At 41.4% G+C, this 27,075-nt stretch overlaps 1 protein-coding gene across 1 annotated transcript in view; it reads right to left on the reverse strand.

Moving 5' to 3' along the window:
* Nucleotides 1-17,115, reverse strand: part of LOC104029349 (cytosolic phospholipase A2 epsilon) — a 33,480-nt gene extending 16,365 nt beyond the window's left edge. Inside the window, exons 1-6 of the mRNA XM_075713150.1 lie at nucleotides 17,089-17,115; nucleotides 16,596-16,631; nucleotides 11,133-11,205; nucleotides 6,737-6,873; nucleotides 5,899-6,030; nucleotides 5,244-5,284 (exon numbers count right to left, since the gene is read on the reverse strand). Coding sequence (XP_075569265.1) covers nucleotides 5,244-5,284; nucleotides 5,899-6,030; nucleotides 6,737-6,873; nucleotides 11,133-11,205; nucleotides 16,596-16,631; nucleotides 17,089-17,115 — 446 coding nt within the window. The remainder of the gene's footprint in view (nucleotides 1-5,243; nucleotides 5,285-5,898; nucleotides 6,031-6,736; nucleotides 6,874-11,132; nucleotides 11,206-16,595; nucleotides 16,632-17,088) is intronic.
* Between the last annotated feature and the right edge of the window lie 9,960 nt (nucleotides 17,116-27,075).

Consider the following 27,075-nt stretch of genomic DNA (forward strand, 5'->3'; position numbering starts at 1 on the left):
TCAAATACATCATTAAAAAAATTAAGGAATGCAGAGAAACAGCATGGTGGATATTAAAAGATCTCAGCCTGCATAACCTGCTGAAATGAAGGTGGAAAGACAGGAAAAGATGGCTCTTCATGGATGTAAATATCCAGTAGAGTGTAATATTATTTGAGGCATTGGTATCAGCAAAGTATAAAGTTAGGCTGATAGTTAGGAGGTCCAAAGCATGACCTTCAAACGGGGTGCAAGAACCTGCACTGTTGGACAGAACAGCTTGAAAGGCTCCCAGGAAGAACCAGAGCAACACAGGAATTAAGCACCAACGGCTGAGATGTCCCTCTTGGTGTGTTACCTCTGCAGCCGCTGCTGTAAGGAAGCCCAGCTGCTGTCACTTGTTGGTTACTCTCCACACAGCACTTACAACTTTTATATCCTGAATTTCAAGGCTCCTGCTGGCCACAACAGAAGACAGATGTTTTTAATTTTTTTTTTTTTTTTTTTTTTTTTAAGCTGGTGATCCATACACTTGTTTTAAGAGCAGCAAAGGCACTCACCTTTCTCTGAAGCTTTGGAAATCAGCTGTGGCTAGAAACACAGCTGAACTGAGTGCAGAAGAGCTCTTACTATTCAGGTTGGCAGGAACCTTTGAGTATTTTCCCTATCTTTGGAGCACTGAATAACATCCACTTTCAGGACTAGCTGGTAATTTCCCTAACGACCAACCTGCTATTAGACAGCCCGTGTTACACATACTAACAGTCCTGTCCTCTCCTCCATCACAGTTTGTGATTTATGGCCTTTTTTAATGCAGACCTCAGCTTTACTATGAGAATTGGGAGCATATTATGGCCTGTGGCAGGGCAAGCCAGGAACAGAGACCCTGGACATACTTCTCCACTAAAATGCTATTGAAGGGGTGCCTAAGACTGCAGTGGACTCTGTGAACCCAGGGATCACTTCCCAACACCTGGTATGAATCAAACTGCCACCTTCTCCTTTTTAGATCGTGCGTGACTTATAATGAAACAGGCAATACTGTGTGGGAAGTTACAGTCACACAGATTCTCATATTACAGTTTGCATTTAGAGTAGACTACTGTGATCCATTTCACCAGAGAATCTGGATTGTTTGATACCTATGTACAAAATTTTAATTCTTTCATGTCAGATCCAGCTTCACCTTCTTTTAGTAGCTTCCACATAGTGCAGGCTACTTTTCCAAGCTTTCTGACGACCCAAGAGAAGCATGGGGGATGGTACTATTTCAATAAAGAAAACTCTATTCACCCCAAAGATTCTTTGGTTGTCATCTTTCTCGACTTAAAACTTTTGCCTTCAGTGTTCCTTGAGGCCCTGTGACTTCCTGCTACAAACACAAATATGAACAGCACATTTGGCCCCCGACGGATGGAGACTCAGTCTACTCCGAGAGTTTCCGCAGCAGTGCCAAAAACAAATGGCTAGCATGATCTGCTGGTCCCCCCAACACATGGGGAAAATTTCTCAAAATAACACAGCAGAACTACAGAAAGAAAAAAAGACTTTTATTTTCTAAAAATCATGCTTTTGCCATATTTCAATAATTAATATTTAACTTTTATACAACTTTTTGTACACCTATTTACATTTATTTGTGTTAAGTGGGCTTTGTTCTAAACATTGTCTTTCACATTTGAAAAAAAAGAAAAGGGACGGGGAGCTGAGATGAAAGGTTGTGTAAGAGTGGTCCTTCATTCTTCTAAGAGTTGTTTGAGATGCACCTCCTCAACTTGGGACATCTGAAGGACAGAAAAAGGCCAAAAAGATGATCAGCAGACCCAGCAAATACCCTGGGTATGTACTCAGACCTCTTCTTGAAAACTCAAAATACCTTTTAGTTCATCGGAAGTCTCTTTGTGGCCGCTCAATATCAGGTGTGGGCTTCAGTAGAAGTCAGAGGGGAGGGGGATATTGAGTGAGCGAAGCCACCTAGTCCAGCGGGACCCCGTCCCTGTAGCAACTCGTAGTGGCTCATGCTGTTGCTGGACCCTACCAGTGGAAATACAAGGGAGAAAGTCCATGTTACCATTGATAATCACCAGAAAATAACACAAAAGCATTAAAGTATGCAAATCAGCAACCTGTGTACAATGACCTTACCTTTTCTGTCACTGCTGCTTGAGGGCAGCAGCTCTCACGCCAGCTGGGCTCGTGTTATGGGCCCATAAAACATTGGGCAGGCGTTTGCAATCCCTTGGCTTGTTTGCTGGTGAAAAGGCACTTGGAGGAAGGAGCATGCCTTCCTCTATGTCGTAAGGATCAAACGTGTGTGTCTCAGTGCCTGCCACAGGTAGTGGCAGCAGAGAGGTAAGCATTTGCAGGTACTGCAGGAGTGGCATAAGAGCGAGGCAAAACTAGAGAGGGTATTCGTCTTGTAGTTGTGGAAACCAAGCTACCAAAATGAAGGTTTTCTTCCATTTTAAATTAAAGATAACAGGAATGAATGTGGGAACCAATTTCATACAGCCCACCAGTGTATCATGAGGGAATTTTTTACAATGTTTTTTGGTAAAAGTAACACAAAACACAATTTTTGCAGTGAGGTCGATAGGCAAACAAAAATAAGAGTGACAAAGCCACTATCGGAGGTGCAACCCAGGAAAGTTTCTTGGCCTGGGGTTACACTTCATGTGTGATATTATTTGTCTGAAATGCTGGAAAGAAAGAACAGGCTAATATAGTAAATCTTGCAATGGGTAAAGTCCGGAATAAAGATGGGGAAGGAATGAAAAACTACTTCAGATAAATCGTGTCAGACAAAATGTGCTGGTAGGAATAATTATTCATTTCAGAGATAAACTGCCATATTTACCAAAAAAAAAAAAAAAAAAAAAGGTATGTTCTCATTGTTCCCATCACAATACCAGATTTGAGAAACTGTCCTGCATGGTTAGCTTGTTAGCTAACTTGTTACTTGTTACTTCTTGTTAGCACTATGGTTGGCTCTCCCCCTCTGAAAATTATCTCTAATCTCTGTCAACGCTTCTCCCACCCAGCAATGCCAAAAACCCTTGCCAAAACCTGCTGAGCTTGTTCAACACAGGAGGGATTGGTTTGGTCCATAGCTTTCTGGTGACCCATCTCAGCTGCTTCAGTTCAGTCTTTCAGACCTTTTCAGGGCTCATTCATTTATTACAGGGTATGTGATCCATTGTCTCCAATTTTAGTGCACAAACCCTTTCATTAATTACTCCTGATATCACACTTTTCTATGTGGAGGGGAAAAAAACCACTTTCAATACCCTACCAAGATCACAATATTTAATCAATTCAGATGTGCTTACACCTTTATTCCAGGCTCGACTGATGGGCAGAACAGTATTGACTGCCACACATATGCAAGAAATGCAAAGGAGGGATAATAGGAGAAATGTTTATCTGCCTTCCGACAAGAAGTCCACTTTCCTAGAGAAGTATCTTCCCTTTTCTCAGCCCTGCTGGGACCTCACAGGAACATGCCCTCCCTGGCCAACTTATGACACAGCAATTTCTTCCCTTTGCGTGTGGAGTTCTTCAGGCCACAACTCTTACATTCATCACCTGGGTACCACACTATAAATGAAAAAAGTGGATCAGAAGTGTTCTTGCTGTAGCAACTGAGCCATGACTGTGATTCTTTTTAAAACCTCTTCCTTGGAACTGCCCAGGTTCCTTTTTGTTTGTACAGTCCCAACCATCTTTTTCCAAGCAGTAGAATTCCTACTCAGCACCTGCAGAAACTGCTAAATTTCTGACTTTGTCTATTGAATGTGTCTCCAGGAAAAGGCAACTGGTTGCAAGGTCCAAGAGAAGAGTTGAACACAGAGCTGGTACGCACATGCTCCAAGAAAAATTCCAGCCTCCAACCCCATATGCAAACCCACTCATGCACAACATCCAAGCCAGACAACCTGCCTGGATGTCCCTCATCAAAAGACAGGATTATCTAGAGTATGATTCTACGCACCAACTCCACAAGCCATCCTCTAACTTGCAGAGGAAGGAAGACTGTAGGCAGGCCATTTGGGATATCTACTGGAGCTCCCTTCCCTGTTGCTGTTACTGATTTTGTGACATTCCTAAGCTGTGATAAGCACCATTTGTCTTGCTGTTTCTGGGCCTTCTGCCAGTTTTGGTGCACAGTAAACAACAAACAATCCACCCTGGTGAGTTTTCATGAGTTGTAACAGGAGATTCTGCGACTGCTTTATCTCTGGTGGGTTTTTTGCATGTGAACACTGGGAGATCTTTCCTTCTCCGTTCATCACACTGAGCTACTGCCCTTTCTCCAGCAAGTCCCAGTTTCCCCTTCTGTCAGGAATAAACACATTATTCAAACTCTCCACCAACTTACTGTCCTGCTAGGCCTCCTGAAGTGCCCTGAATGCCTTGAGAAGCTCCCAGCAGTACCATCCCTTCTCTGTGGTTGTTTGAACAACACTTTCAGTCCAATAACATGGATCAAATTGGTAACAGAAATCCTCTCAAGTAACTTCCTCAATCATAAAGCATATTATGGAGACAGACTAGAATACCCGTGACCCTGCATCATACGCCCTCTCCAGTTAGAGCGCCAGGCTCCCAGATTTCTCCACAGCATGAATTACCTGAAGCAAACACATCCCCTAAACAGTCAAACTCCACCAACAGCTTCCAAGCCTACCAAGTGAAGCTAGTGCTGCTCCTCCAGTTTTCCTGGTTCTTCCTCAGTCCTCAGCCTCCCACGGTGAACTTTGCTCCTTTCTTTATGCAGAATGTTTAGTTCCTCTCCCTGCTGGAACTGATACTCAAGTCTACCACAGCTCCCCATGTGTAGCCAGATGAGCTAAATAGAGCAACTTACAGGAGAGCATTTTATAATGCTCTGGATTTGAAAAGCCATATTCCCCAAGAAAGGGTGACATAAGGCATTTAGGCTTGGCATTCCTTCTTCTAAGGGTCAAAACTTCCTTAATGTTGTAGTTGTCCTCATAGTTCCTTGTGTATTGATCCAATGACAAAGAGGACAGAAGGAAGCTGGTGTCCAGGAGGCAGCGATCAAACAGGGTAAAAATGACATTTTCAGATATTTAAAATCTAAAAATATGTATTCTGAAACTCCAGTTTACTGGACTTGAATGAAAACATCTAGATACTGCTTTCAGAAACTGTATGTTTAAGAAGTGTCCCATATGAACCAGCTTTCCAGACTATTTTTATACTGAATACAACAATTTATATAGAATTAGGAGTCTACTCACGTGTTCTGCAATGTGAACTCCACCTCCAGTTCCTCACGTGTCTGAAGAGAGAGAAAAAAGAAAGGAATGTTACTTATTTTTCTTCATACATAACTCCCCAGTTACATATAATTTGTAAAATACATATTCAGAATAGAACTTAAGAAAATCCCCAGAACATAAGAATAATTTGCAAAAAAACCCCACAGTGCCAACTGAAGATATTGAATTTTAAGATACTGAAAAAACAGTTACTAAAACTAGTTTTTTGAAATCTAAATGCCGTATGAGAATGCAGACATAGGAACTACTATTCTGCTAAAACAGTCATTTTTCAGATTTTAATTCCCAACACAAAAAGAATCAACTGCTTTAATAATATTGAAGTGGCTGAAAATTCAGAACTCATACCAAGAACCAACAAACACGTCAGAAATATTCAGAATTAAGGCACCAGGTAATTAGTTCTAGCTGGTTCCATCCTGGATTTTTAGCATAGAGATTTGTTCTTAACAAAAACTATCATGGAATACTCATGCAGGGCTTTTAAGTCTTTCTTATAATAGCAGCAAAATACAGTGTAAGGAGGTTATTCCTATAATGAAACACTGTAAAAGGATTATATTTAGATGGAAGGAAAGAATTTCCTTTTGTTCTCACCAATTCCATTGCTCACCTGTGGATTCAGCTGGAACTTCACTCGAACAGTACGTCCTACAGTGAGTTTATCTATGTCAAAGAGAACTGTGCAGAGTTCGTCATCCCTGGTGATTGTGTCTTCATCACAGACCTTCAGCTCCAGCACATTCTGCAAAAAGAGGTTAAGAATATCATGGAGCTATTTCTATATCTAAGAGCTCCATAAGGCAGGAAAATCTCAAGACTAGGTTTTCCTCCCTCCCTCCTCCAGTTTTAGAAGAAGGAAAAAAGAGAAACAAACAGAAAAGGGAAAGAGATTTAGGTGTAGTAGACTTTACATTACTGATAACTGTACATACACAAAGAAGCGGGCTTGTCTGCCTGCGGAAATGAAACAAGACAGGCCCGTCATGCAGAACATTCATGAATTTGTGATAAATAACTGTGTTAAATGTTTCTACATGTATTTTATGGCCTTTGGCTCTAAATGTATGAAACAGGCACAGGTACATAAGGAATGTTTAAAGGAGTTCCTTTCTACCCTACCTAGAACTAACTGACCTTACTGTTATTTTTATGTGATCTTTATCTTGGGTTTCACTTGTATATGTCAAGATCAGGAATAGGATAGCAGGGCCATATTCTGCAGGACATTTAAATGCTTCTCACTGCCTCAGTATAGTGGATGTTTAAGTAACAAATAGCTGGAACAGAACAATACCAAGGAGGATGTAAGCAACAGAGTTTTTTCCGAGGAATCTTTAACACCTCCAGTGTTTGGAAACTAGCTATATACTTATTGGTTTATTGTAGTTTTGCATAATCTACTGACTATCTGCAGACAACAAATGGTGAAACCCATTTATTTTCACTACCTTGACTCGGCGGTCAATCTTATAGCAGAAAGCTTCATTCCAGACGGGGTTTTTGCTGTTTCTGATGGTTCTGGTCCGAACCTTCTCAGTTGAGGCAGTAGGCAACCACAGTGTCACGTAACAATCTGAAAGGGTGACTGTATAACAAGAAGATGAGCAGAGTGATAACGTATCCAGAGAAAGAATTACTGCACTGTGCACGTTTAACCGTAATGATAACACAGTAGGGGATTTCTTCCTAAAATATACAGGGTGAAGAGTAAACAATACAATGAAGTGTTCACAGGAAAACAGAAACATCCTCACATATTTGCCATGTTCATTCCCAATATAAAGTTTTATTCGAAATAGCAGTGTACTCCACATGCAGTACAAGCACACCTATCTGTGCTGCATTTAGCTTTATATTTATGACTATCCAAATGACTGGGGCAGGGTAATGTTACCAAAACACACGAATATCTACTGGTATATGCCCTCTGCCACGCACACTCACATCAGCTCTAGGATGGTTCCTCCGTTGCTCAGGTAACACACCTCACAACCTTCGATCTGGGCTGCAGAGAGACCTGTCTTCTAGCATTTTCTCCCCAAATTTGATACCTTAACTAGTTGAAAGCCTTTATCAAAGTGCTGGCTTAAATGAAGAATGACAGATTTTTTTTTTTTTGCCAAAAAGTAAAGCGTTCCCCCATCAAAGCTGAAAAGTTTGATTTCCTTATCACAAATCAGAATATGCCAATTTCATATTCATTCATGTATTTGATTAATTTTTTTAGAAGTTCTGTCTTTCCTAGCAGGTCTTTTGGAAAACAAAATCAGTCTCAGCAGCAGGGTTAAGTTACAATTCATCCTATTCCTTCCTACCACTGTATCTGCAGACTAGAAAAATCTTTCCATCACTCAAGTCTGGGTAAGGTAGCCGTAAGTGTCACCAAAGAATTAAGCTTCTTCCATATTCTGACCCCCCATGTCTGGGGGGAGGACCACCATGGAGTGAGACTTGCAGAAGCTTGACACAGGCACCAATGGCCTTTCTCTCACACCTATAATGCAATACATACCCTCCCTATTTCACATTAGCAATACTCAACCAGTCATCTGGTTCTTACAGCAACCTTCTGAGTCAGAAGGGGTCAAATAATTCAACCCATAGTCAATCCCTGCATCATGCTCAAAACCTGTAACAGTGTCATTACATCATATTAAGTACAATTTTCTTCATGTATTTCCTCTTTATCTTTCAGTAACAACTACAGATTTAGATTTTTCTACCAACCATATTTCTCCCACGTTGTGCTTTTATCGTGTAGTTAACCATGCTATCACTACCAGCAAATGACTGAAAATGCACAATCAGATAACAACAGTGGGAAGGAAAGTGTTTCCAGAAAGTTCCCTTAGCCAAACCTGATCAGAAGAGCACAACCGATCAGACATTTGGCAGAGGCACAAGTGTAAGCAGCTGAAAATGTAAATGGTTAATGGTGATTAATGCTAGAGCTTCCATTTTCAAAGAGCTTGAGACACACTGATGAATTACTTTACAGTGGCAATGTAAGGATTAAGCAAATAAATACATTGAGAAAACTTGAATGACTTGCCCAAGATCCCATAATGCAGTCATTGTCAGGGTCCAAAACACAGTCTAGATTTCCAGGCCTACACCCAAATCTATTAAAATTATCTTGCTCTGGAACAACGCTAAGGAGAAAGACTTTTAAAGAATATTTATTTTTCACTCATAAATAGGAATGTGAGAATCAAAGACCAAGAAGAAAGATTCACTTCAATAAATTAACCACAAACACTTCACTAACAAGAAAATATGAAAAAATACCATTGAAATGAGACACACCAAAGTTTAATCAGAAAACCAGGAAAACTAAAGTGGAAGAAATAAATGCTAACTCAAAATTGTAACAAGAAGCATACTGTTACCTTTACAAACAGGTAGAAAAGGGATACTTTCCCATAGTTGAAAATACCAAGGTTTCAAGGAAAACCAACTGAAATGTTTGGATTCTCAAATGCCTTTTCAATGCCTCAGAAAATGTAAAGCCTGCCTGACATATCCTTCCCACTACAGACAAAAAATGAATTTTTTTTTCCACAATAATTTGAGTTTCCTCAGCAAACAAATTGTCTGTTGAGAAAATACTCTCGCTGAAAAGTTTTCAAATCTCTCTGTCAGATACACTTTAAACAAAGCCTTGGGAAGGCCAAGCTCTGAATTCAGCACATCTCAAGGGGGTAATGATATTCATCTGTTCTTTAGACCAGAACACAAGGAAATAAGGGAATAAGATGTGGCAGACATGCCAACAGGCTTCGTGAAGAAAGACTGTACGATTCACTGTAGTAAGTAGCATCTGTGAGCAATTCGTTCCTGAGAAGGACAGCCACAATGAATTGAAGTGTAAGCAGGCAACCTGCTGGAGTACACAAATGCAAGTGGAATTGTGCATGCTGTTTTGCAGATGCAATTGCAGTGACTGCCTGGTCAGATCACATATTTGGTTGATGCAAATCACCACTTAGGCATTTGAACCTCTGGGTTTTGTTAAATAAAACGTCAGTGCATACAACTGTAAGCCCATAAAGTGTGTGTTTCTGCACCTTAAAATAGATCGTTAATCTCTAAGAAACCCAGAACTTTGCATCTTATAAGGTATTCTCACTTTTTCTAATGAACCAAATCCCTTTTTCAAAATGACACTGTAAATATCACAAAGTAGCTTGGCCATCTGTCATTTCTAGAATAAAAAAATATTAAGACATAAACAGTAAACAAGGCATTCAGTAAATCATGGCAGATTTTTTTAAAGCTGAAAAATAAAAGGAAAAAGATAAATAAGCGCAGTAGTATTACATTGCAGAAGATGCAGGAGTAACCAGAATACCACAACTGAGTGCAGCAGAGATATGTTCTCTGATAGTAGTCATTCATTCAAAAATACTGTTGTTAAGCACAACTTCCACGTGTTCCAACCACATTCTTCCTGCCAGAAACCACAAAATCCAACCTCAGATAAGAAGACAGTTTTGCCTCTACTCTTGACCCATTATATTAGTTGACATTTCAAAATATATGGTACATTAACTAAAATTTCAGCTGGTTTCCTTAGAAATTCTGAGTGTGCCAAAAGAAATTTAATTTTGAGCAATGTTCAGCAAGATTTTGGTGAACATATTGTGGACTTCTCCTCTTTGTTTTACATCTTTCCAATATATTCTTGTGGTCTTTCAATTTGAATTTTCTTATTCTCTTTGTCTTTATTTTGGCTTTTTCTTTCAAGCTTTCCCAGCTTCTTTATACAGACATTTCACCATTCAAATTTCCCCATGAAAGTGACTCAGTGGCATAGCTGCATTTTGAAAGTGCACCCAGGAAATTGGGCTATTGAGAACCCACATCTGTGGAACAGAAGCTGTGAGTAAGCTCTTCAATGAATTGGAAATTTTAAAATTGAGAATTAAACCTGTCCCTCCCCTGGGTGAGTCAGTGTCACATCTGGAGAGTGAGCAAACTGTACTTTCCACCTATTGCAAGGCTCATTCTTCCACTGAGGATTTTCATTTTACATTTGCTGCCACACTGGTTCAACAAGCTGATGCCCACTAGTCTGCAGAGGCAGAGAAGGTGAATTGTTACAGGGCTTCCACAGCTGGATATCACCAGACTCTGTAGACTTCCCTACTGCAGATATTTCTTCTATCTTGGTCTCTTCTCACTATTAATTCTTGTTCTGTGATCTGGCTGTGACATTTTTCTCTTGTAGTCTCTGTTCTAGATAGCCTTTTCTCACTTCCCCTCACTATCCCTCACTTAAACTCCTTTAAAACTCTCACCATAATGTTCTGTTTAATTTTGTCTGACTTTTAAATTGCTCCATTCTCTAGGTAAATAAATTCCCAGACATGCTGGATTTTATCATCTCTTCTTGCATATTTATAGATTCTGCAGAAGTAATAGAATGTTTCTGCTTGTTATAGGCTTTCTTACTACTGCTGATTTTACATTTGCATCACCAGTTTTCTCCTTTCTTCTGTTCAGAAATTCTGTAGGGAATACTCAGGTTTCTTACTCAAAAGTGCAAGAATTTTCATCCTTTAAAGAGCAGCCCTCTGATCCACAGCTAAGTCTGATGTCACAAGGGTAGTAAATATGTCTCATACAGGGAGGTATGAAAGCAAGAGATCAAATGCATCACCTTGCATCACCTCTTTACACTTAAGAGCACAAAACAACACTTCAGCATCACAATAAAAATAATTCTTGCAAACTTGCAGCAACATATCTTCTTATTCCGACACAATTTAAGAACAGTAACATTGACCAAATATTTTCTTTAAAGAATTACAAGAAACATCCAACAATAGTAGAAGTACTCACGTAAGTCTGCCTTCCGGACATTCCTCACTCTTAGTATTTTTACAGTGAGCAAGTTGAAAGGAGATACTGGTCTCTGCATAACCATTCAAAAAAAAGAAAAAAAAAAAGATGACATTGAGATTAATATTACAGTCTATAGTCACAGAGTACTATAACCCTAAAGTTCTAAGGATGTAGATAAAAAAAGGTTTTTAAGGTTGAGCCAGTATCATTTATCAAATCAACTGGAGCAGTTGGAAAAACTATACAAATTTTTGGCACAGAACCCTTCTCAAGTCTGAAATAGAAGCAACAGATTTCAAAACCACTTATGAGTTGAGAATAGGTGCTGAGAGCTTGTTTTGATAAAGCTCACTTCTTTCCAACACCACTCTTCTTACCACAACAAACACCCCTACAGCACACGCATGGGTGTCCTCACCTCTTACACACCACCGCCTGCACTAGAACAGACTGTCTCTGGGACACTAAACACTGTCACAGTAGGTGTGCAAGTAGAGCTAAGTGGCCACCATGCACCAGCACAAGCCCTCACGCACAGCTTAAAAGGCCAGAAATGCAGCTGACAGTGACAAGATACTTCTCATGAAGACTCTGATCCATCTCTGACCTTTAGCCCTGATCCCCAGCAGAAAGCTACAAAATTCCTTCCAGAGATGGTCTTGGGAATTAACTCACAACTCCACTAGATATCAGATACCTTGGGCTCAGAGATATTAATTCTATAATACCTCATAACTTCCATGGCTCATACTAATATGTCTTCATATTCCTCAGGCTATAAATTAACTCTTTCCCCATTTCACCTTGGAGGTAACTACTTAACATCTTTCTCTCCTCTCCCACGCTAACATCTCCTCTGTTTCATAGGTACCATCTTTCCTTTTAAAACCAATGTATGTACAGATACCATTTCTCTCAGCACTTGCTTAAAATGGGTATTTAGCTTTGAGTCTACTGATTCTGTTTTAGAACAGAAACAGGTGTTTTGTGCCCAAAAAACTTGTCTAATCTTTCTATCTCTACCAGTTTGTAAGAACAGATATTAACTCTACCCATACACCCTCTCACTCCTGCATTCATAGACATACTATACCCTAGTAAAGTTAATACAGTGTCCTAACACAAACTCATGGGTTTTATTACTTTGCATCTGAAGTGCCTGTATTAATAATAAGCAGCAAAAGTAAAAACTATGTACTGATGTTAACTAATAAAATGTACATTGCTACTATTTCCTTCCTACACACTATACCTGTTGCTGGACTATTTGTCTTTCCAGCTGTAGCACAAGGCCTATCCTGAAGTTTTTTACAATGCTTTGACAAAGTGTTAAGCAACTGGGACCATGATGTGACATTGGACGCTAACACACTGTAATGAAGCAGGTCCTTGTCCTCACCAACAAAAACCTCGGCACCTCTGAAAATGCAGCAGAGATGAAGAACAGCCTCCACAAAACAGCCTGGGTAATCCCTGGCATATCCTCTTGCGCTTCCCTTTGGTTGGCAAGGGGCCCGAAGACGCAGAGTTGAAGGTCAGTGAGACAGCAGCAGGAGGGTCGGAGCAGTCACTGATATGGGCACATTTGTTCTACATTATCTTAATCTGCCCAGATTCTAGCACAGGGCACAATTTCATGGTGCACAGTTCGCAAGCACCTGAATTGTCATCTGTGGGACATTTCAGCTGTCTCAGAGTATATCACACCTCTACCTGCTCCATTATCCCAAACATGGCCACAAAGGAGAACCTGGACAGACACACCTTGAAAGAAAAAAACTAGTTCTTTTGGGGGAAACAAGAAAAGATTATGGTCTCCAATCAAAAGCAACCAAAAGACATCATGCCCAGACTATATAGTTGAACTGCCAGAACTGCTTTTCTATATGCATTAGGTAGAACTGGGTAAAACACAGAAGGCACAGTGATCAACGGCCAAGGCTTCTCTATCCTTGCCAAATCTACTGACATGTTTGCTGCATTTATGCTTGGTCCTTGCTTTCCCACCCAAAAAATTCTAAATGTTTTTGTCCTCAGCAGTGCTATTTCAGCAGAAGAGACAGAGCATATCTTTACCCAGGAAGGATGGGGCTTGCATCCCTTGAATATAGAAGGATGGACTTCAGCAGAAGTTTCCCATCCCAGGGAAGTGCTATAACCGCTAGGCTGGACACCATTTTAAAGGAATAACCTTTGCTCAGTTCTTTGAAAACAAGCATCTAGACCTCTACTTTGTGCATCTCAAGTGGCTAGTGGTATCTCCCTGCAGCCCTAAGTGGCACACAGAGATAGGATCTAAGAGTGTTTCTGTGCTCAGCTGTCCCTGTTAGCTGGATGTACCTATTTATGCAGTTCCCTGCTCAGCTGTTACAATTCCCACTCTGGTGTATCTAACTCTCCAAACATATTAAATCAATCCTCAGTGCTTCACTCTGGATTGTAGTCTGTTCCCATACTAGTGACATGGAAGTCAGACCTTATAGCTCCTAACTTTTAGGTGCCTGAATGCTTTGTCAAGTTTAGCTGCCAGTGATTTACTCAAAGTCACACAGAAAAGCTATTGAGGGGCATATCTTTAACTGGATAACCTGCTAGTAATAGGCAAGGACTTCCACATCTTACCCTTTAATGTGATGATGACCATATCGCAGGCTGGGTAAGTTCTGAGGCCAGAAGCCTCTGAGGTCAGTTATTATGCACACCTCGACTTTCAGCTTCTGTATTTATTTCATCTGAGACATGATTGTTACCTCATAAACCGGAAACACAAGCCAGGCATTTTAATAATCACTGTTGAAACTACTTAAATATATGAGACTGCAAATGCAGGACTTGGTCACACTATCCTACGTCAGATAAAAGTTCAATTAAGTCCTGTGGCACTTGTGCAATCCTTACATATCTAGTTCCAGGGAAGTCAATGGGAGTGTTCATATATGCAAGCGCTCATCCATATGAGTAAGAGTTACATACCTGGGCTCTAAAATTGCTCTGTTTCAGTAAAATTCAAAGCTAATACTTCTACAAAAGTCTTTTATAGAATTTTTTTTCTTGAGGATTGAAACATATAAAACATCCCCAATTTACATCAAGAGAAAAGGCAATTACCAAAGTAAAACAGTGTGTGAGATCTATTTGGAGCGGAGCACTCTTCCCTTAGCTGTCTCTTTAAAAAGGAAGAGAAATCTCACTGCTACTTTAAAAACGGTGAAGACCAACAAAGACAGACCTGTCAGAAAGAGTGGCAGGACTTTAAAACACAGATCATTGCCGTGCTTCTGGGTCAGGTATGTGGCACCTTTTAGCTTCAAAGAGTTTTGGAGCCTCAAGGCAGGCAGGATTTCATTATGTTACCAGGTCTACCACCTCAGACAAGGTCAAATGCATAAGAAACACTTTTCCTTGAACTACATTTTTTGTATTTATTTCATCCATTTTAAAATATCCCATAGCTGGGTCTTATTAAGTCAGAAGTCACTGGGGTTGTTCCAGAATAAAAACAAATGGCGCAGCAGTGACTCAAGGCCTGTTTCTTTCCAAGAGATATATAAAACTTGTGTAGCTTCAGACTGCCATTTTCACATGATTTTTATTCTCCTTCTGTTTACAGCTCCATAGCTGGACTTGCACTTTAGAATAAATCCAAATTTTAGAAGAGAAATCAAATCAAGCATTTCCACAGTTCAACACGGCTTTTTCTTAAGACCACACAAGCTTATATTATTTTAATACGATACAGTAATTTCAGTCACCTAAAAAGTATTACTTTTTAGCCCATCAGCCCAAGGGCACTACCAACATTTTCTCACCAAATTTTTTACATATTCCCCCATTAAAATGGCCACTCAAGTTTCCATCACACACATCCCATGGGTTGCCTTGAAACTGACTCTGATAATGAAAGCTGGTTTCCTTAACTGAGCCATTGAGTAACAAAAAAACAACTCAGATATATTATGCTTATATGTTTATCATTTTAAATACCAACTTTGGGGCGATGGGGGAAGCTCAGGTCCTTCCTGATTTTTGCCTCTGTTAGCCTCAAAGAGTCAGGGCAGAAAGAAGGGGCTCTGGGTCCTACCCTAAATTCTATGTACTATTTTCAGGTCAGGTCTGCCACCCTAAATACCCTAAAGACAAAAGGCACAATCTAAAGCCACTGAACTCTACAGGTCTCACACCTAGAGGCCTACTAACAATGTAAAAGCAATAAGGATAAAAAAAACCCAGCTTGATCCCCTAAACACAGGCTAAGTTTACAGGACAAAATGTAACATTTTTTGTGATCCTAGCATACTTCCTTAGGGGTGCAAGACTATACACAGAGGCCTAAACGTAATTTTAAAAGCTGCTTTTTGAAGAAACTCTGCAAAGTCTTTGCTTTACCACAGCATTTCATTTTGAACAGAGAAGGCAAGTGGCTCTTGGGCACAATCAGGCATCAGATACGATCATGAACAGCAAACCTTCATGAGGCAGACCAAATTTACCACCATTTGGGAGAATCTCTGTATCACTGCAATCGCCCACGTGGAACCAAAGCCCAAAACAAACCTGGCTGGGAAACCCCCACGTCACTTGAAGAAGGGGCAAGAGCCCATCTTTCCGACTACAGATCCCCAGAGAGTTGCAGCTGATATTGGCAGCCCCAAACCCACTGCAAATGTCTGAAGAGAGCCTCATCCTGTTGCCACTGCCATTGTTCCCATTCGCTAGCTCATAGCAGCTTATCTGATATATTTTCCTTTATGCTAATACCTGTTAACATGAACGTCTGCTAATTGCTGTGGGAGTTTTCATTTGCCTGTGCAAATAATTCATCCTCAGTTCAGGCTTTACAAAACACCTTGTTGCTCTTTTTTTGCATTCAGAGAAGTTTGGGCACTGGTCCCACTCCTACCGGGCTGATGAGATTGGGCTTGTCAGGAGGCTGAACACAACACATTTCTTCCACAGTTTTACCTGTTCTGATGCTGTGTTTTTAAACACCATGTTACACAGAGAATTGCAAACTCTACAACAGATCATTACAATGCAACGAAAGACTACAAGGAATACTAGAGCCCTAAGAACAACTGAAAGACCCATTTAAACAGAGTCTTCTTATGAAGGAATAACCTGTAAGACAAGTGGGTGTTTCATCCAAAGAAATCAAAACACAAAAAAGGGAGGAATTAGAAAAAAATGGATATAGGTGAAGTACAAACCAGCCCAGATACAGTGCAACACCTACTCACAGCATCATAAGCACCAGACACCAACAGAAGACAGTCTAGAGTTTACTGAAAGCCAAGGTAATATTTCATCTACAGAGCTGAAGTTGCAGGCTCAGCTTTTCAGTGTTCAGTAAATACTGCAGTACAGTTTTCCCCCGAGCCATTGAATTCCTAACATTTTTTCTGGTGATCTACATTCAGCACTGGACAGCATTTAATGAAGGGCCAGCTAATTACTACCTACCGTTCTCACCGCTGGTGCTGAGGTGCCCGTAAAATTCTAGGAAAAACAACACAAGGCAAAGTTAAGAAAACTAAGCTACATGTTAAACTCCTATTTTAAGCTTACATTTAAAAACATCTCACATTCAAAGCCATACTTAGAGCTATGTTCATTAATGACACTCATTAGATGCTTTACTGACCACCAAACCCATCACAACTCTGTGTCAGCTTCTTATGTCCTTGACATGAAGTTTGTTTTTTTTTTTCAAGGAAGCATAGTAAGTGATGTTAGCCCTAAAACATAGCCTGAAAATGCAGACATGCCACGAGGTTCTGTAAAAGGCTAGACTAGGAAAACCATCCTTGCAACCACGAGATTTGAGGAACAGCAAACTCGCTTTCCATGGGTTGCCTTTACACCTCAAACAGCTTGTTCTCCTCTGTGATCAACTTAACCGGAATATCAGATAATTTTACCCACTTTATGTTTGCTATTGGCTTCTTTTGCTTACCTCATTTGAACTTAAATTTGATCCCATTGCAGCCCCAGTTGCATATAAGTCCAATGTTAAAAGATACCAAGTCGTACAGCTGGCAGGAACTCCTCATGCACATTAGGGGTGGAGGAATAGGGATTTTATGATGAGGCTCTCCTGCCCCACCCCTTTATTATTTACAGTCATTAGGCAGTCCCCTCCCTGCTTCCTGCAGCCTATTAGAGCACCTCAACTGAGTCAGCAGAACAAAGAGCAATTTCTTTTCTATCTACTGTGATTTTGGGGGGGACACTGAAGCCCCTTTCTGCCCAGGGATTGTTTTCTTGAAAATACTACTGCTAATAAAAAGGTTTGCATTTATGCAACAACTCTAACCCTCAAGCAAAGTGCTTGTGACTAATTAAATCACTGCTCTCAGAGTATCTCTACACTGCCACGATCATACTGCAGGGTGGTGGAGAGAGATCTCAACAGCTTCTTTCCAAACCACAAATTCAAATACCTGTAGCAGTCTTCCCGTAGCAGCACACAGTTCAGCAAGGTAAGTGACCCCATTGCAGTGCCACAGCTAAGTGACTGCAGGACCCATGCTCCCCTGAAGCTACTTTGGGCATCTCTGTGCTACACTCAGTGACCTCGCCACGAGCTCAGTATTCTTTGCCTGGACATTTAGCATATATCTAGAAAAAAAGCGAATGCATGTCCAGAAATCTTGCAGTTTGATTCTAAGTGCAACAAGAGGGAAGGGAGGAGCTATAAGCAGTAGGCGAAACTCGGGGGTGGAAGGGTGAGGCAGGAGAGAGGGCTGTGCTTTCCTGTGTGGGCCCAGGGAGCACAGCATTTCACCCATCCTCAGAGCTTGTGTGTGCTCGCTCTCGCAGCAGGCCCAGCAGACACCCTGTGGGAAACACTGGGGCACAAAACGCTCCCCGATTCCTCTTCGCTCTAGTGTGCAATGACTCACTGCCTGTAAGAGCAGTGTATTATAGTAGCCCTAAATTAGCATATATATGCAGACTGGTAGATTTTGGAGTGTGCAAGACCAGAACCCGGCTCTGCCACACTCTTTCCAGCCTCTCTGCTTGATGACAGGAGGCGGCTAGTACTCATTCTTGCATCACAAGATCCAAGTGATTATTTTTAAATCAATCTCATTCATATTGATGAATTCACTTCATGCAGGTAAAGAAAGTAACCTTGCAAACTGTAGTGGATACCACCTAAATGCCCTCCTCTGTGCCATGGAAGTCAGTATCAAAGCAATTCTGCACAGAGGAAGAGAGGAGGTGTTGTCCAAGGAACGTCGCTAGAGTAAAATCCTCTTTTTTCACACAAGTTGCTTCCTTCTACGCTGATGTCTGTGTGATGCACGTGATGACTTTTCAGAAGGTCTTATCCAAAATGTGCAGTGGTTTCCATCTAAATTATTTAATAGCCTGCTGCTCTCTCCATAGTCACACTTCGCACAGCCTTCTTGATAGATATGGAATCAAAGGAAAATGTCTCATAAACATGAACCTGCACCATCTGAAATGCTCCTTGAAAGAACAACCAAAAAGGTATTTCCAATGGACATGAGCATCCCTACCCCAAAGACAAAAAATCTCCCTTAACTTCTGTCTTTATTACTTTATATCTGTGTTAAATAAGTGGAGCAGTAACAGCTGAGAATCACTTGCACTCTCACAAAACTAGTCTTTCCAGCTTTGGAAAGAAGAATTCTTCCCTGGAAAAATTCCAGTATTAAAATTTAAAGTGGGAATCTGCTTTCATTAAAAATGTCTGTAAAACATCCTCGATCAAAGGAAAGAGAGTAGGTTATCCAACTCAACTTCCCAAGTTATCCCAGCAGATATAGGTACTTATATACATTTACACCTTCTCAGCTGTTTCACAGCCAAGACAAGACTCCCTGACATTACATTCTCTTACCCACGTCGCTTTTAAGATCCGTAAGATACCACTTCACAATTTAGACCATTATTCCAGAGTCAGTGCATTTTGCCCACTGAATGGTTTCCTGGTGTTCAGATTATGTTTTCCCTTTCTCAAAATAATGTCATCATTGCCATACCCAAAACATACAGAATCATAGAATGCTTTGGGTTGGAAGGGACCTCTAGAGGTCATCTAGCCCAACCCCCCTGCAGTGAGCAGGGACAGCTTTAACTCGATCAGGTTGCTCAGAGCCCCAGCCAACCTGACCTTGAATGTTGCCAGGGATGGGGCCTCCGCTACCTCTCTGGGCAACCTGTTCCGGTGCTTCACCACCCTCATTGTAAAAAATTGCTTTTTCTTATGTCTAGTCTAAATCTATTATTCTTTATTTAAATCCGTTCTTCCTTGTTCTGTCACAACAGGCCTTGCTAAAAAGATTCTCCCCATCCTTCCTGTAGGCCCCCTTTAAGTACCGGAAGGCCGCAATAAGGTCTCCTCGCAGCCTTCTCTTCTCCAGGCTGAATAACCCCAACTCTCTCAGCCTGTCCTTGTAGGAGAGGTGCTCCAGCCCTCGGATCATTTTTGTGGCCCTCCTCTGGACCCGCTCCAACACGTCCATGTCCTTCTTGTGCTGAGGGCTCCAGAGCTGGACGCAGGACTCCACGTGAGGTCTCACCAGAGCAGAGTAGAGGGGCAGAATCACCTCCCTCGACCTGCTGGCCACACTTCTTTGGATGCAGCCCAGGATACGGTTGGCTTTCTGGGCTGCAAGCACACATTGCCAGCTCGTGTCCAGCTTTTCATCTACCAGCACCCCCAAGTCCTTCTTGGCAAGGCTGCTCTCAATCTCTTCATCCCCCAGCATGTATTGATATTGGGGGTTGCCCTGTCCCAGGTGCAGGACCTTGCACTTGGCCTTGTTGAACTTCATGAGGTTCACACAGGCCCACCTCTCCAGCTTGTCCAGGTCCCTTTGGATGACATCTCGTCCTTCTGGCATGTCAACCGCACCACTCAGCTTGGTGTCATCTGCAAACTTGCTGAGGGTGCACTCGATCCCACTGTCTATGTCATTGATGAAGATGTTAAATAGCACCAGTCCTAGTACAGACCCCTGAGGGACTCCACTTGTCACCGGTCTCCATTTGGACATTGAACCATTGACCACCACCCTCTGGATGTGACCATCCAGCCAATTCCTTATCCACCAAGCAGTCCACCCATCAAACCCATATCTCTCCAATTTAGAGAGAAGGATGTTGTGGGGGACTGTGTAGAAGGCTTTACAGAAGTCCAAGTAGATGACATCCATTGCTTTTCCCTTGTCCACTGATGCAGTCACTCCTTCATAGAAAGCCATTAGGTTGGTCAGGCAGGACTTGCCCTTGGTGAAGCCATGCTGGCTGTCCTCCATGTGCTTGAGCATAGCTTCTAGGAGGGTCTGTTCCATGATCTTCCCAGGCACAGAGGTGAGGCTGACAGGTCAGTAGTTCCCAGGGTCCTCCTTTCTTCCCTTTTTAAAAATCGACACAACATTGCCCATCTTCAAGTCAGCAGGGACTTCACCTGTCTGCCATGACTTTTCAAATATCATGGAGAGTGGCTTGGCAACCACATCAGCCAGTTCCCTCAGGACTCTGGGATGCATCTCATCAGGTCCCATAGACTTGTGTACATTCAGGTTCCTCAGGTGGTCTCGAACCTGATCTTCCCTTACAGCGGGAGGGGATTGACCCCCCTGGTCCCCATCTTTTGGTCCATCGATTCAGGAGCGGTGAGGAGAGAGATTGCCAGTGAAAACTGAGGGAAAGAAGTTGTTGAGTACCTCAGCCTTCTCCTCATCTGTTGATACAAGGTCGCCATTCTTGTTCATCGGGGGGGTACACTTTCTTTAACTTTCCTTTTCTGGCTGACATACCTGTAGAAGCCCTTCTTGTTATTCTTTACATCCCTTGCCAAATTCAGTTCCAGCTGCTCCTTGGCCTTCCTGACCTGCTTCCTACACAACCAGGCAGCTTCCCTGTACTCTTCCCAGGACACCTGTCCCTGCTTCCACTGCCTGTGCAGTCCCCTCTTACTCTTTAGTGTGACCAGCAGGTCTCAACTCAGCCATGCTGGTCTCTTCCCTTCCTTCCCTGATTTCTTGCACTTGTGGACTGATAGCTCTTGTGCTCTATGGAAGGTGTCCTTAAAGATCCGCCAGCTCTGTTCTGTTCCCCTGTCCCTGAGGACCGTTTCCCAGGGGGTCCTTCTGACTAACTCCTTGAAGAGCTGGAAGTTTGCTTTTCTAAAATTTAGGGTCCTGACTGTATTCCTCGCTTTTCCCATGTCCCTCAGGAGCGTGAACTCCACCAACGCATGATCACTGCAGCCCAGGCTGCCTCCAGTCTTGACGTCACCAATGAGCTCACTTGCATTGGTGACCGTCAGGTCCAGTATCACGTCCCCTCGGGCAGGGGTGTCTATTACCTGGCTTAGGAAGTTGTCGTCTATGCGTTCCAGGAATCTCCTGGATTGCCTACAGCTCACCGTGTTGCTTTTCCAGCAAGTGTCAGGGTGGTTGAAGTCTCCCAGCAGCATTAGAGTCTACAAGCGTGAAGCCTCCCGGAGCTGGAGGAAGAAGGCTTTGTCAGTAGGCTCCCCTTGATCAGGCAGCCTTTGTTGTCTCTGTCTCTGATTCTTACCCATAATCTTTTGACCTGCTCATGGCTATTCTTCAGGGACAGCTCTTCACAGTGTATCGATTTCTTTATGTAGAGGGCAACGCCTCCACCCCTCCTTCCCTGCCTGTGCCTTCTGAACAGCCTGTAGCCATCGACAGCCACATTCCAGTCATGGGATTCGTCCCACCAAGTTTTGGTTATGACAATCAGGCCATAGCTTTCTAGTAGCACAGCAGCTTCCAGCTCCTCCTGTTTGTTCCCCATGCTGCGTGCATTCGTGTAGAGGCATTTCATCTGTGCTGCTGGCCATGTCACCTTCTTAGCAGAACATCCCTTGTTTCCCTTGAGGTGTTTCACGGAGGTTTCCTTGTGAGCTCTATCTCAGGAGCGCCCAGCTCATCTCTGCAAGACTTCAACTGTGCTGCAGCGTCCCCATCATGCCTCTGGACAACAGGTTGAGGGCTCACAGTAGCACCCCGTCCCTCTAACTGTTGCTTACCATCCCACAGCTTGTCACAGGCAAGCCTGATATATTCCCCATCCCCCTTCACATCTAGTTTAAAGCCCTGTCAATGAGTCCCGCAAGCTCCTGAGCAAAGACCCTCTCTCCCCTTTGAGAAAGGTGGCTCCCATTTGATATGTTCCTAAACAATTCTTCCTCTCCTGCTCATGACCACCATCAAGTTTTGTAGCTAACGTTGTCTTCCCTTAACAAGTGCTTATCCAAGCCACACAAGCAGACTTTGGAACATAGTATCTTCAAAAGCTTTGTGCAAGTCAAGAATTATGATCTCAACCATTTTTCGTTCATGCAGTAAGTTCGTAATAGAACCAAACACTAAATTCTCATAACACCCGTAACAGTAAGTCCTTGTCATCACTGAGAAAATTTGAACTGTTGATGGCTTAATTCCCTGGTGTCTCTAAGGAATACACAATCTGCTTCAAAATAAATCATGGTTTTGTAGTTTGTCCCACTGGCTTTTTAGAGGTAGACATGTGTCCCTAGGATTATGATTTAAAAAAGATTACTACTTCAAAGGTTAAGCATCATGTTGGGGTTTTTGCATTTTTCCTTAGTTCTTCTACAATTCAAGGAAAATTTCAAAGACAACCATCAAGCATGCAGTAAGTAAATTCATGGGTGAAATTACTCAAAGTCTGAAGAGCCATATATTGGCTCTTTTTAGCAATCACATTTCCAGAGTAAATAATTTAAAACCAGTAGTGATCTTCATATACATGCTACTTACACTCTTACTTTGCTTTTTAAAGACTAGAGAGACTGTGTTACTGATGAGGGAACACACAGCAGTCTCTTTAAAGCTCTGAGCAATAACAAGGAAAGTAAAAAGGAAGATACAATTTTCTTCTGCTCTCCATCTACTTTGTAGTGCACATTTACTTGCACATGATTTTGTATCTGTGTCTTAATTAAGGCAAAGTGGAGCAAATATAAATATCTTGCTCATCTGAGGTAGTCAAAATTCATCTAAATTACCCTGCTGCAAGAACTAGTTTCCCCAACATGATATTCAGATAATTGTATATCTAAGTGCAATAGGTTAAGTTGCAGGTAGCAATAACAGCTGCATCCAATATCCCACAATTACTTTATATACCATTTTGTCACCTTCTGATAATCTAGGACTACAGAAATGTATGACTAATGGGGGAGTTTATATTATTGCAAGAGAAAAGTATCCTTGTACCACCTTTGGGATGACAACGGGAGTTGGTCACCATTTAAACACCTTGTATATAACAAGAAGGGTAAACATCCAGAAAACATTCTAGAGGTGTTACAAAATGATAGCCAGATGTCACATGAGGAAAGAAATACTCAGTACTAACAAATAAAGCAAATTAACAAATAAACAAATACAGTGTCAGACCTATAGCTGGGGATTTTCCCTGGCTCTAGCCTTTCAGTTTGTTTTCCTTTTTCTTCTTTTTTTTTTTTTAAATGATTCCATAAGCCACAAAACCTAAACAGACCTCATCTTGCCAATCAAGAGAGTAAGCAGTCCAAGTCAAATTCCAGTTAACAATGGATCTAAACTCAATAATCTCTGCACACAAGAAGATTTACCATGGATTAAAAACGTCTCTTCCTTCCCCATGGTATCATATTTCAGTCTCTGAAAAATTCATTTTTGGCCTGCAAAAAGCAACTGTCTGGCATTTAAAAAACAAAAACAAAACCACCTAACTTTCACATTAATATGCTGGCATTTTATTTTCATGTTTATACATACAACACCTTCAATATACTTGTCCTTCAATACTCTACAATATCCTTGATGTTTTGTATCACATAAGGTCAAAAAAAAAAAAAAAAAATCACATAGGATGCAACAAAGGACTTCCTGAGAAAGCGTTCTTGGAGAAGGTGACAGGGGACACAGGTTAGAGAAAAAAGTCTGAAAGTTTTTGTGTCATCCATTTGTAAGGAGGAAAGACCTTCAATCTGAACTTAAATTCCTGAGAATGAAAGGTGCAAAATCACTCACTGGAGAAAGAGATCACACTAGCTGATCGGGGTGGGGGTGGTTATATTTTTACTTCAGGCACTATTCTGATTATGACATATATGAAGGAGGACTTCTGGCTTCAAAAGACTATTGAGAAATGTCATTAAAATGATACCACATGCCTTTGATATGTTTTGGAGAGATAAAATCTTGCAGCTCCTACTCACTCACTTGAAGCAATTGGGCAGTTTTGCCATCCAAAAATCATCAGTCAAATATTGGCTCAGCTGTTCCCAATATATGCAATCCTGCCTTCAGATTTGTTGCAACATAATTTCAAATCCAGTCCTTGTCTCAAAAAGCAGTAGCCCACAACCTTTATCTCTGCCTCTCTCTACACTGTGTAGATCTGATCATCCAGCAGCATCTTTCTTTGCAGGAACAGTCTGAGGTCACCTGATCTTTCCAGGTTCATTCAACACTTCACACACTGTTCAGGCATCTTTTTCTCTTCCCTAACCCCTTCAGACCACAGGCATGAGGAATACCAGTGTAAGCCTGTGTCAGCTAATTAGCCACTAATTCCTTTGGCATAAATGTGGCAAGACACATAGCCCAGGACCTTTACAGGGAAATCTAGAGTCAATTTGAATCTGAACCAGTTCCCAGAATATCAGGAAGTCACCTCATGTCAACAGCTAATTAAGGGGGGAAGTTCTTCTACAGCCAGCCTGAGAGATGTTTGAGTCCTAACAGAGACTATAAAGATTCACAGCTAATTGCTTACAGGATCATACCATTACATTTAGCAGAGCTTGTGTGACAGGTCACAAACGGGTGTTTTCAAAAAAAGAAATTGTTGTTGACCTACCTGGATCTTAAATAGAACAATTAGGCCAATGCTGAATCACTTTGAAAAATCCAGCTGGTATATCACTGAGCCTCAGCTTCTTCCTTAAAAAAATAGCACCAGTAATACCAAGTGTGTCTCCTTTGTTATTTTTGATTAATATTGATTAATTTTTTATTAATGTTGAACAAACATCTCTTCCCCTTTCCTTGTACACTACCTTTCACCATCACATCACAGGCAGGATTCTGAGGTATTGCTGCAATGCAAACAACATGAACAGGTTTTAATAGGACAGAAAAAGAAACCTTTCATTCCCCAGACAAGAAACCAAATGAGTCCATTGTGGAGAAAACTTACAAGCCACCAAGGTAAGACCACTGAGCTTGGTGAGCCCAGGGAAAGCATTAGCCTCATGCAGTGTTAGACCCTTGGAGCCAGGTCCCAACAGAAACACTTTCCTTCAAGTCAAAATATCAAGCTGCTAAGCTAGACAATTTGGGTGGCCTAAGATTTTTCAGTGGCTTGCCCAACAGGCCCAGATTTCTTAAAATGGACTCCCTTTCCTCAGCTCATTCTAAGCCATCCTAATTTTCTGGATCTGCTGCCAAAAAAGCACACATCATCACCACACCCTGGGTGAGTAAAGCTGAAGACCCAGTGCCAAGTGTTGCAACCACCAAAAACCAGTCAGTGGAATACACCAGGCACAAACTGCACTGCCTCTGTTACATCTTCCTGGAGCTGTAAAAATGAATCTTGAAAATCTTGAAAATCTTTAAAATACTTAAAAGACACTTAGCAAAAAAAATTAATCAAATTTTTAAAACCCCATTTCATTATTGTTTAAAAATAAACTTATGAACACAACTGAGCTGTCAGAGTGACATCTTCCTTTGCTCACAGACAACTATTGCCGTCTTACTGGTGAGACATAACATCAAATTATCCTAACCAAGGGCAAGAAAAGAAGGGGGAAAACTGGCTTTCTGGTTAAGAAGGCAGAGTTGAAATTCAAGAAAGATTTATCAGTAACTGAAAAAAAAAAAGAAAATAGTTGTTGGACTTGACCACCTTAGATCCGTGAAAAGGAGATGCAAAGGTTACTGCCAAGAGTTTTCTCTTATGAAGGGAGACTTTATTGGTTTGATTCATATTGCAGCAAAGCTTGACAGGAGATACTTGCTAGCATTATCACCTGTTAATTGAACTGATGCACAGAAGGAGGACTGTCTTAGAGGTAACAAAGTATGATGTTATCTCCTGCTTAATAAACAGAGATCTGTAAGACTGGATGACAGAGCGCATTACCTTCTGACCATGGCACATGAGAGGGAGACAGAAGATGCCACTCTCCCAAGGTAATGCAGGCATACTGCCGGCATACAGATGGATGTACTTTTTTTTTTAAATCACACCAGTGTAATGAATGAGATGACTGCAAAGGGGAACAGAAAAGACTGATGAAAATACAGACATATATACAGTGCTAGCCAAGTGCTGCACTCTGTGTTACTGAATAAATATCTTGGTGTTTGCTAATACCAGTATTTGGACTTGTAAAGGTCTCCTTATCACCCCAGTCATCTGCACTCTTAAAAGGAGAGTTTCCTTCCATTTTTCATCTTCCACTATTGAAGTGGCAGCTTCTCTTTCATCCTTCCTCAAAGGTCATTAGCAAAGCTCATGGATGCCTTTGTTCCCTCAATATTTGATTTCTTGGTATCAGAAGCAAGAAGCATTTTTTTCTAGATCAACTCACTGGCTGAACTGACTCCATAGAACTTAATTAAAAAAAAAAATCCATACTTCAATGATTGCATCTGTAAGACACTTATTTTTAATAAGATTATGCATGGGTACTTAGTATGTGAATGGTAGCTATTACACTGTATGTACATTGGTATGTACAAGAGAAAATAAGATCAAAGAATGACCAGTTAAATATATTTTCTTAAACAAACATTTATCTAAAATTAGTATGCATGTCTCATGAACACTGCCCTGGCTGTGTTTTGGATGGCAGTAGGAATAAAACTGCAGCAGCAGCTACACACTGACCATGATAACATTGCAG

Source organism: Pelecanus crispus, chromosome 6 (assembly GCF_030463565.1).
Source record: "Pelecanus crispus isolate bPelCri1 chromosome 6, bPelCri1.pri, whole genome shotgun sequence".
NCBI lineage: Eukaryota > Metazoa > Chordata > Aves > Pelecaniformes > Pelecanidae > Pelecanus > Pelecanus crispus.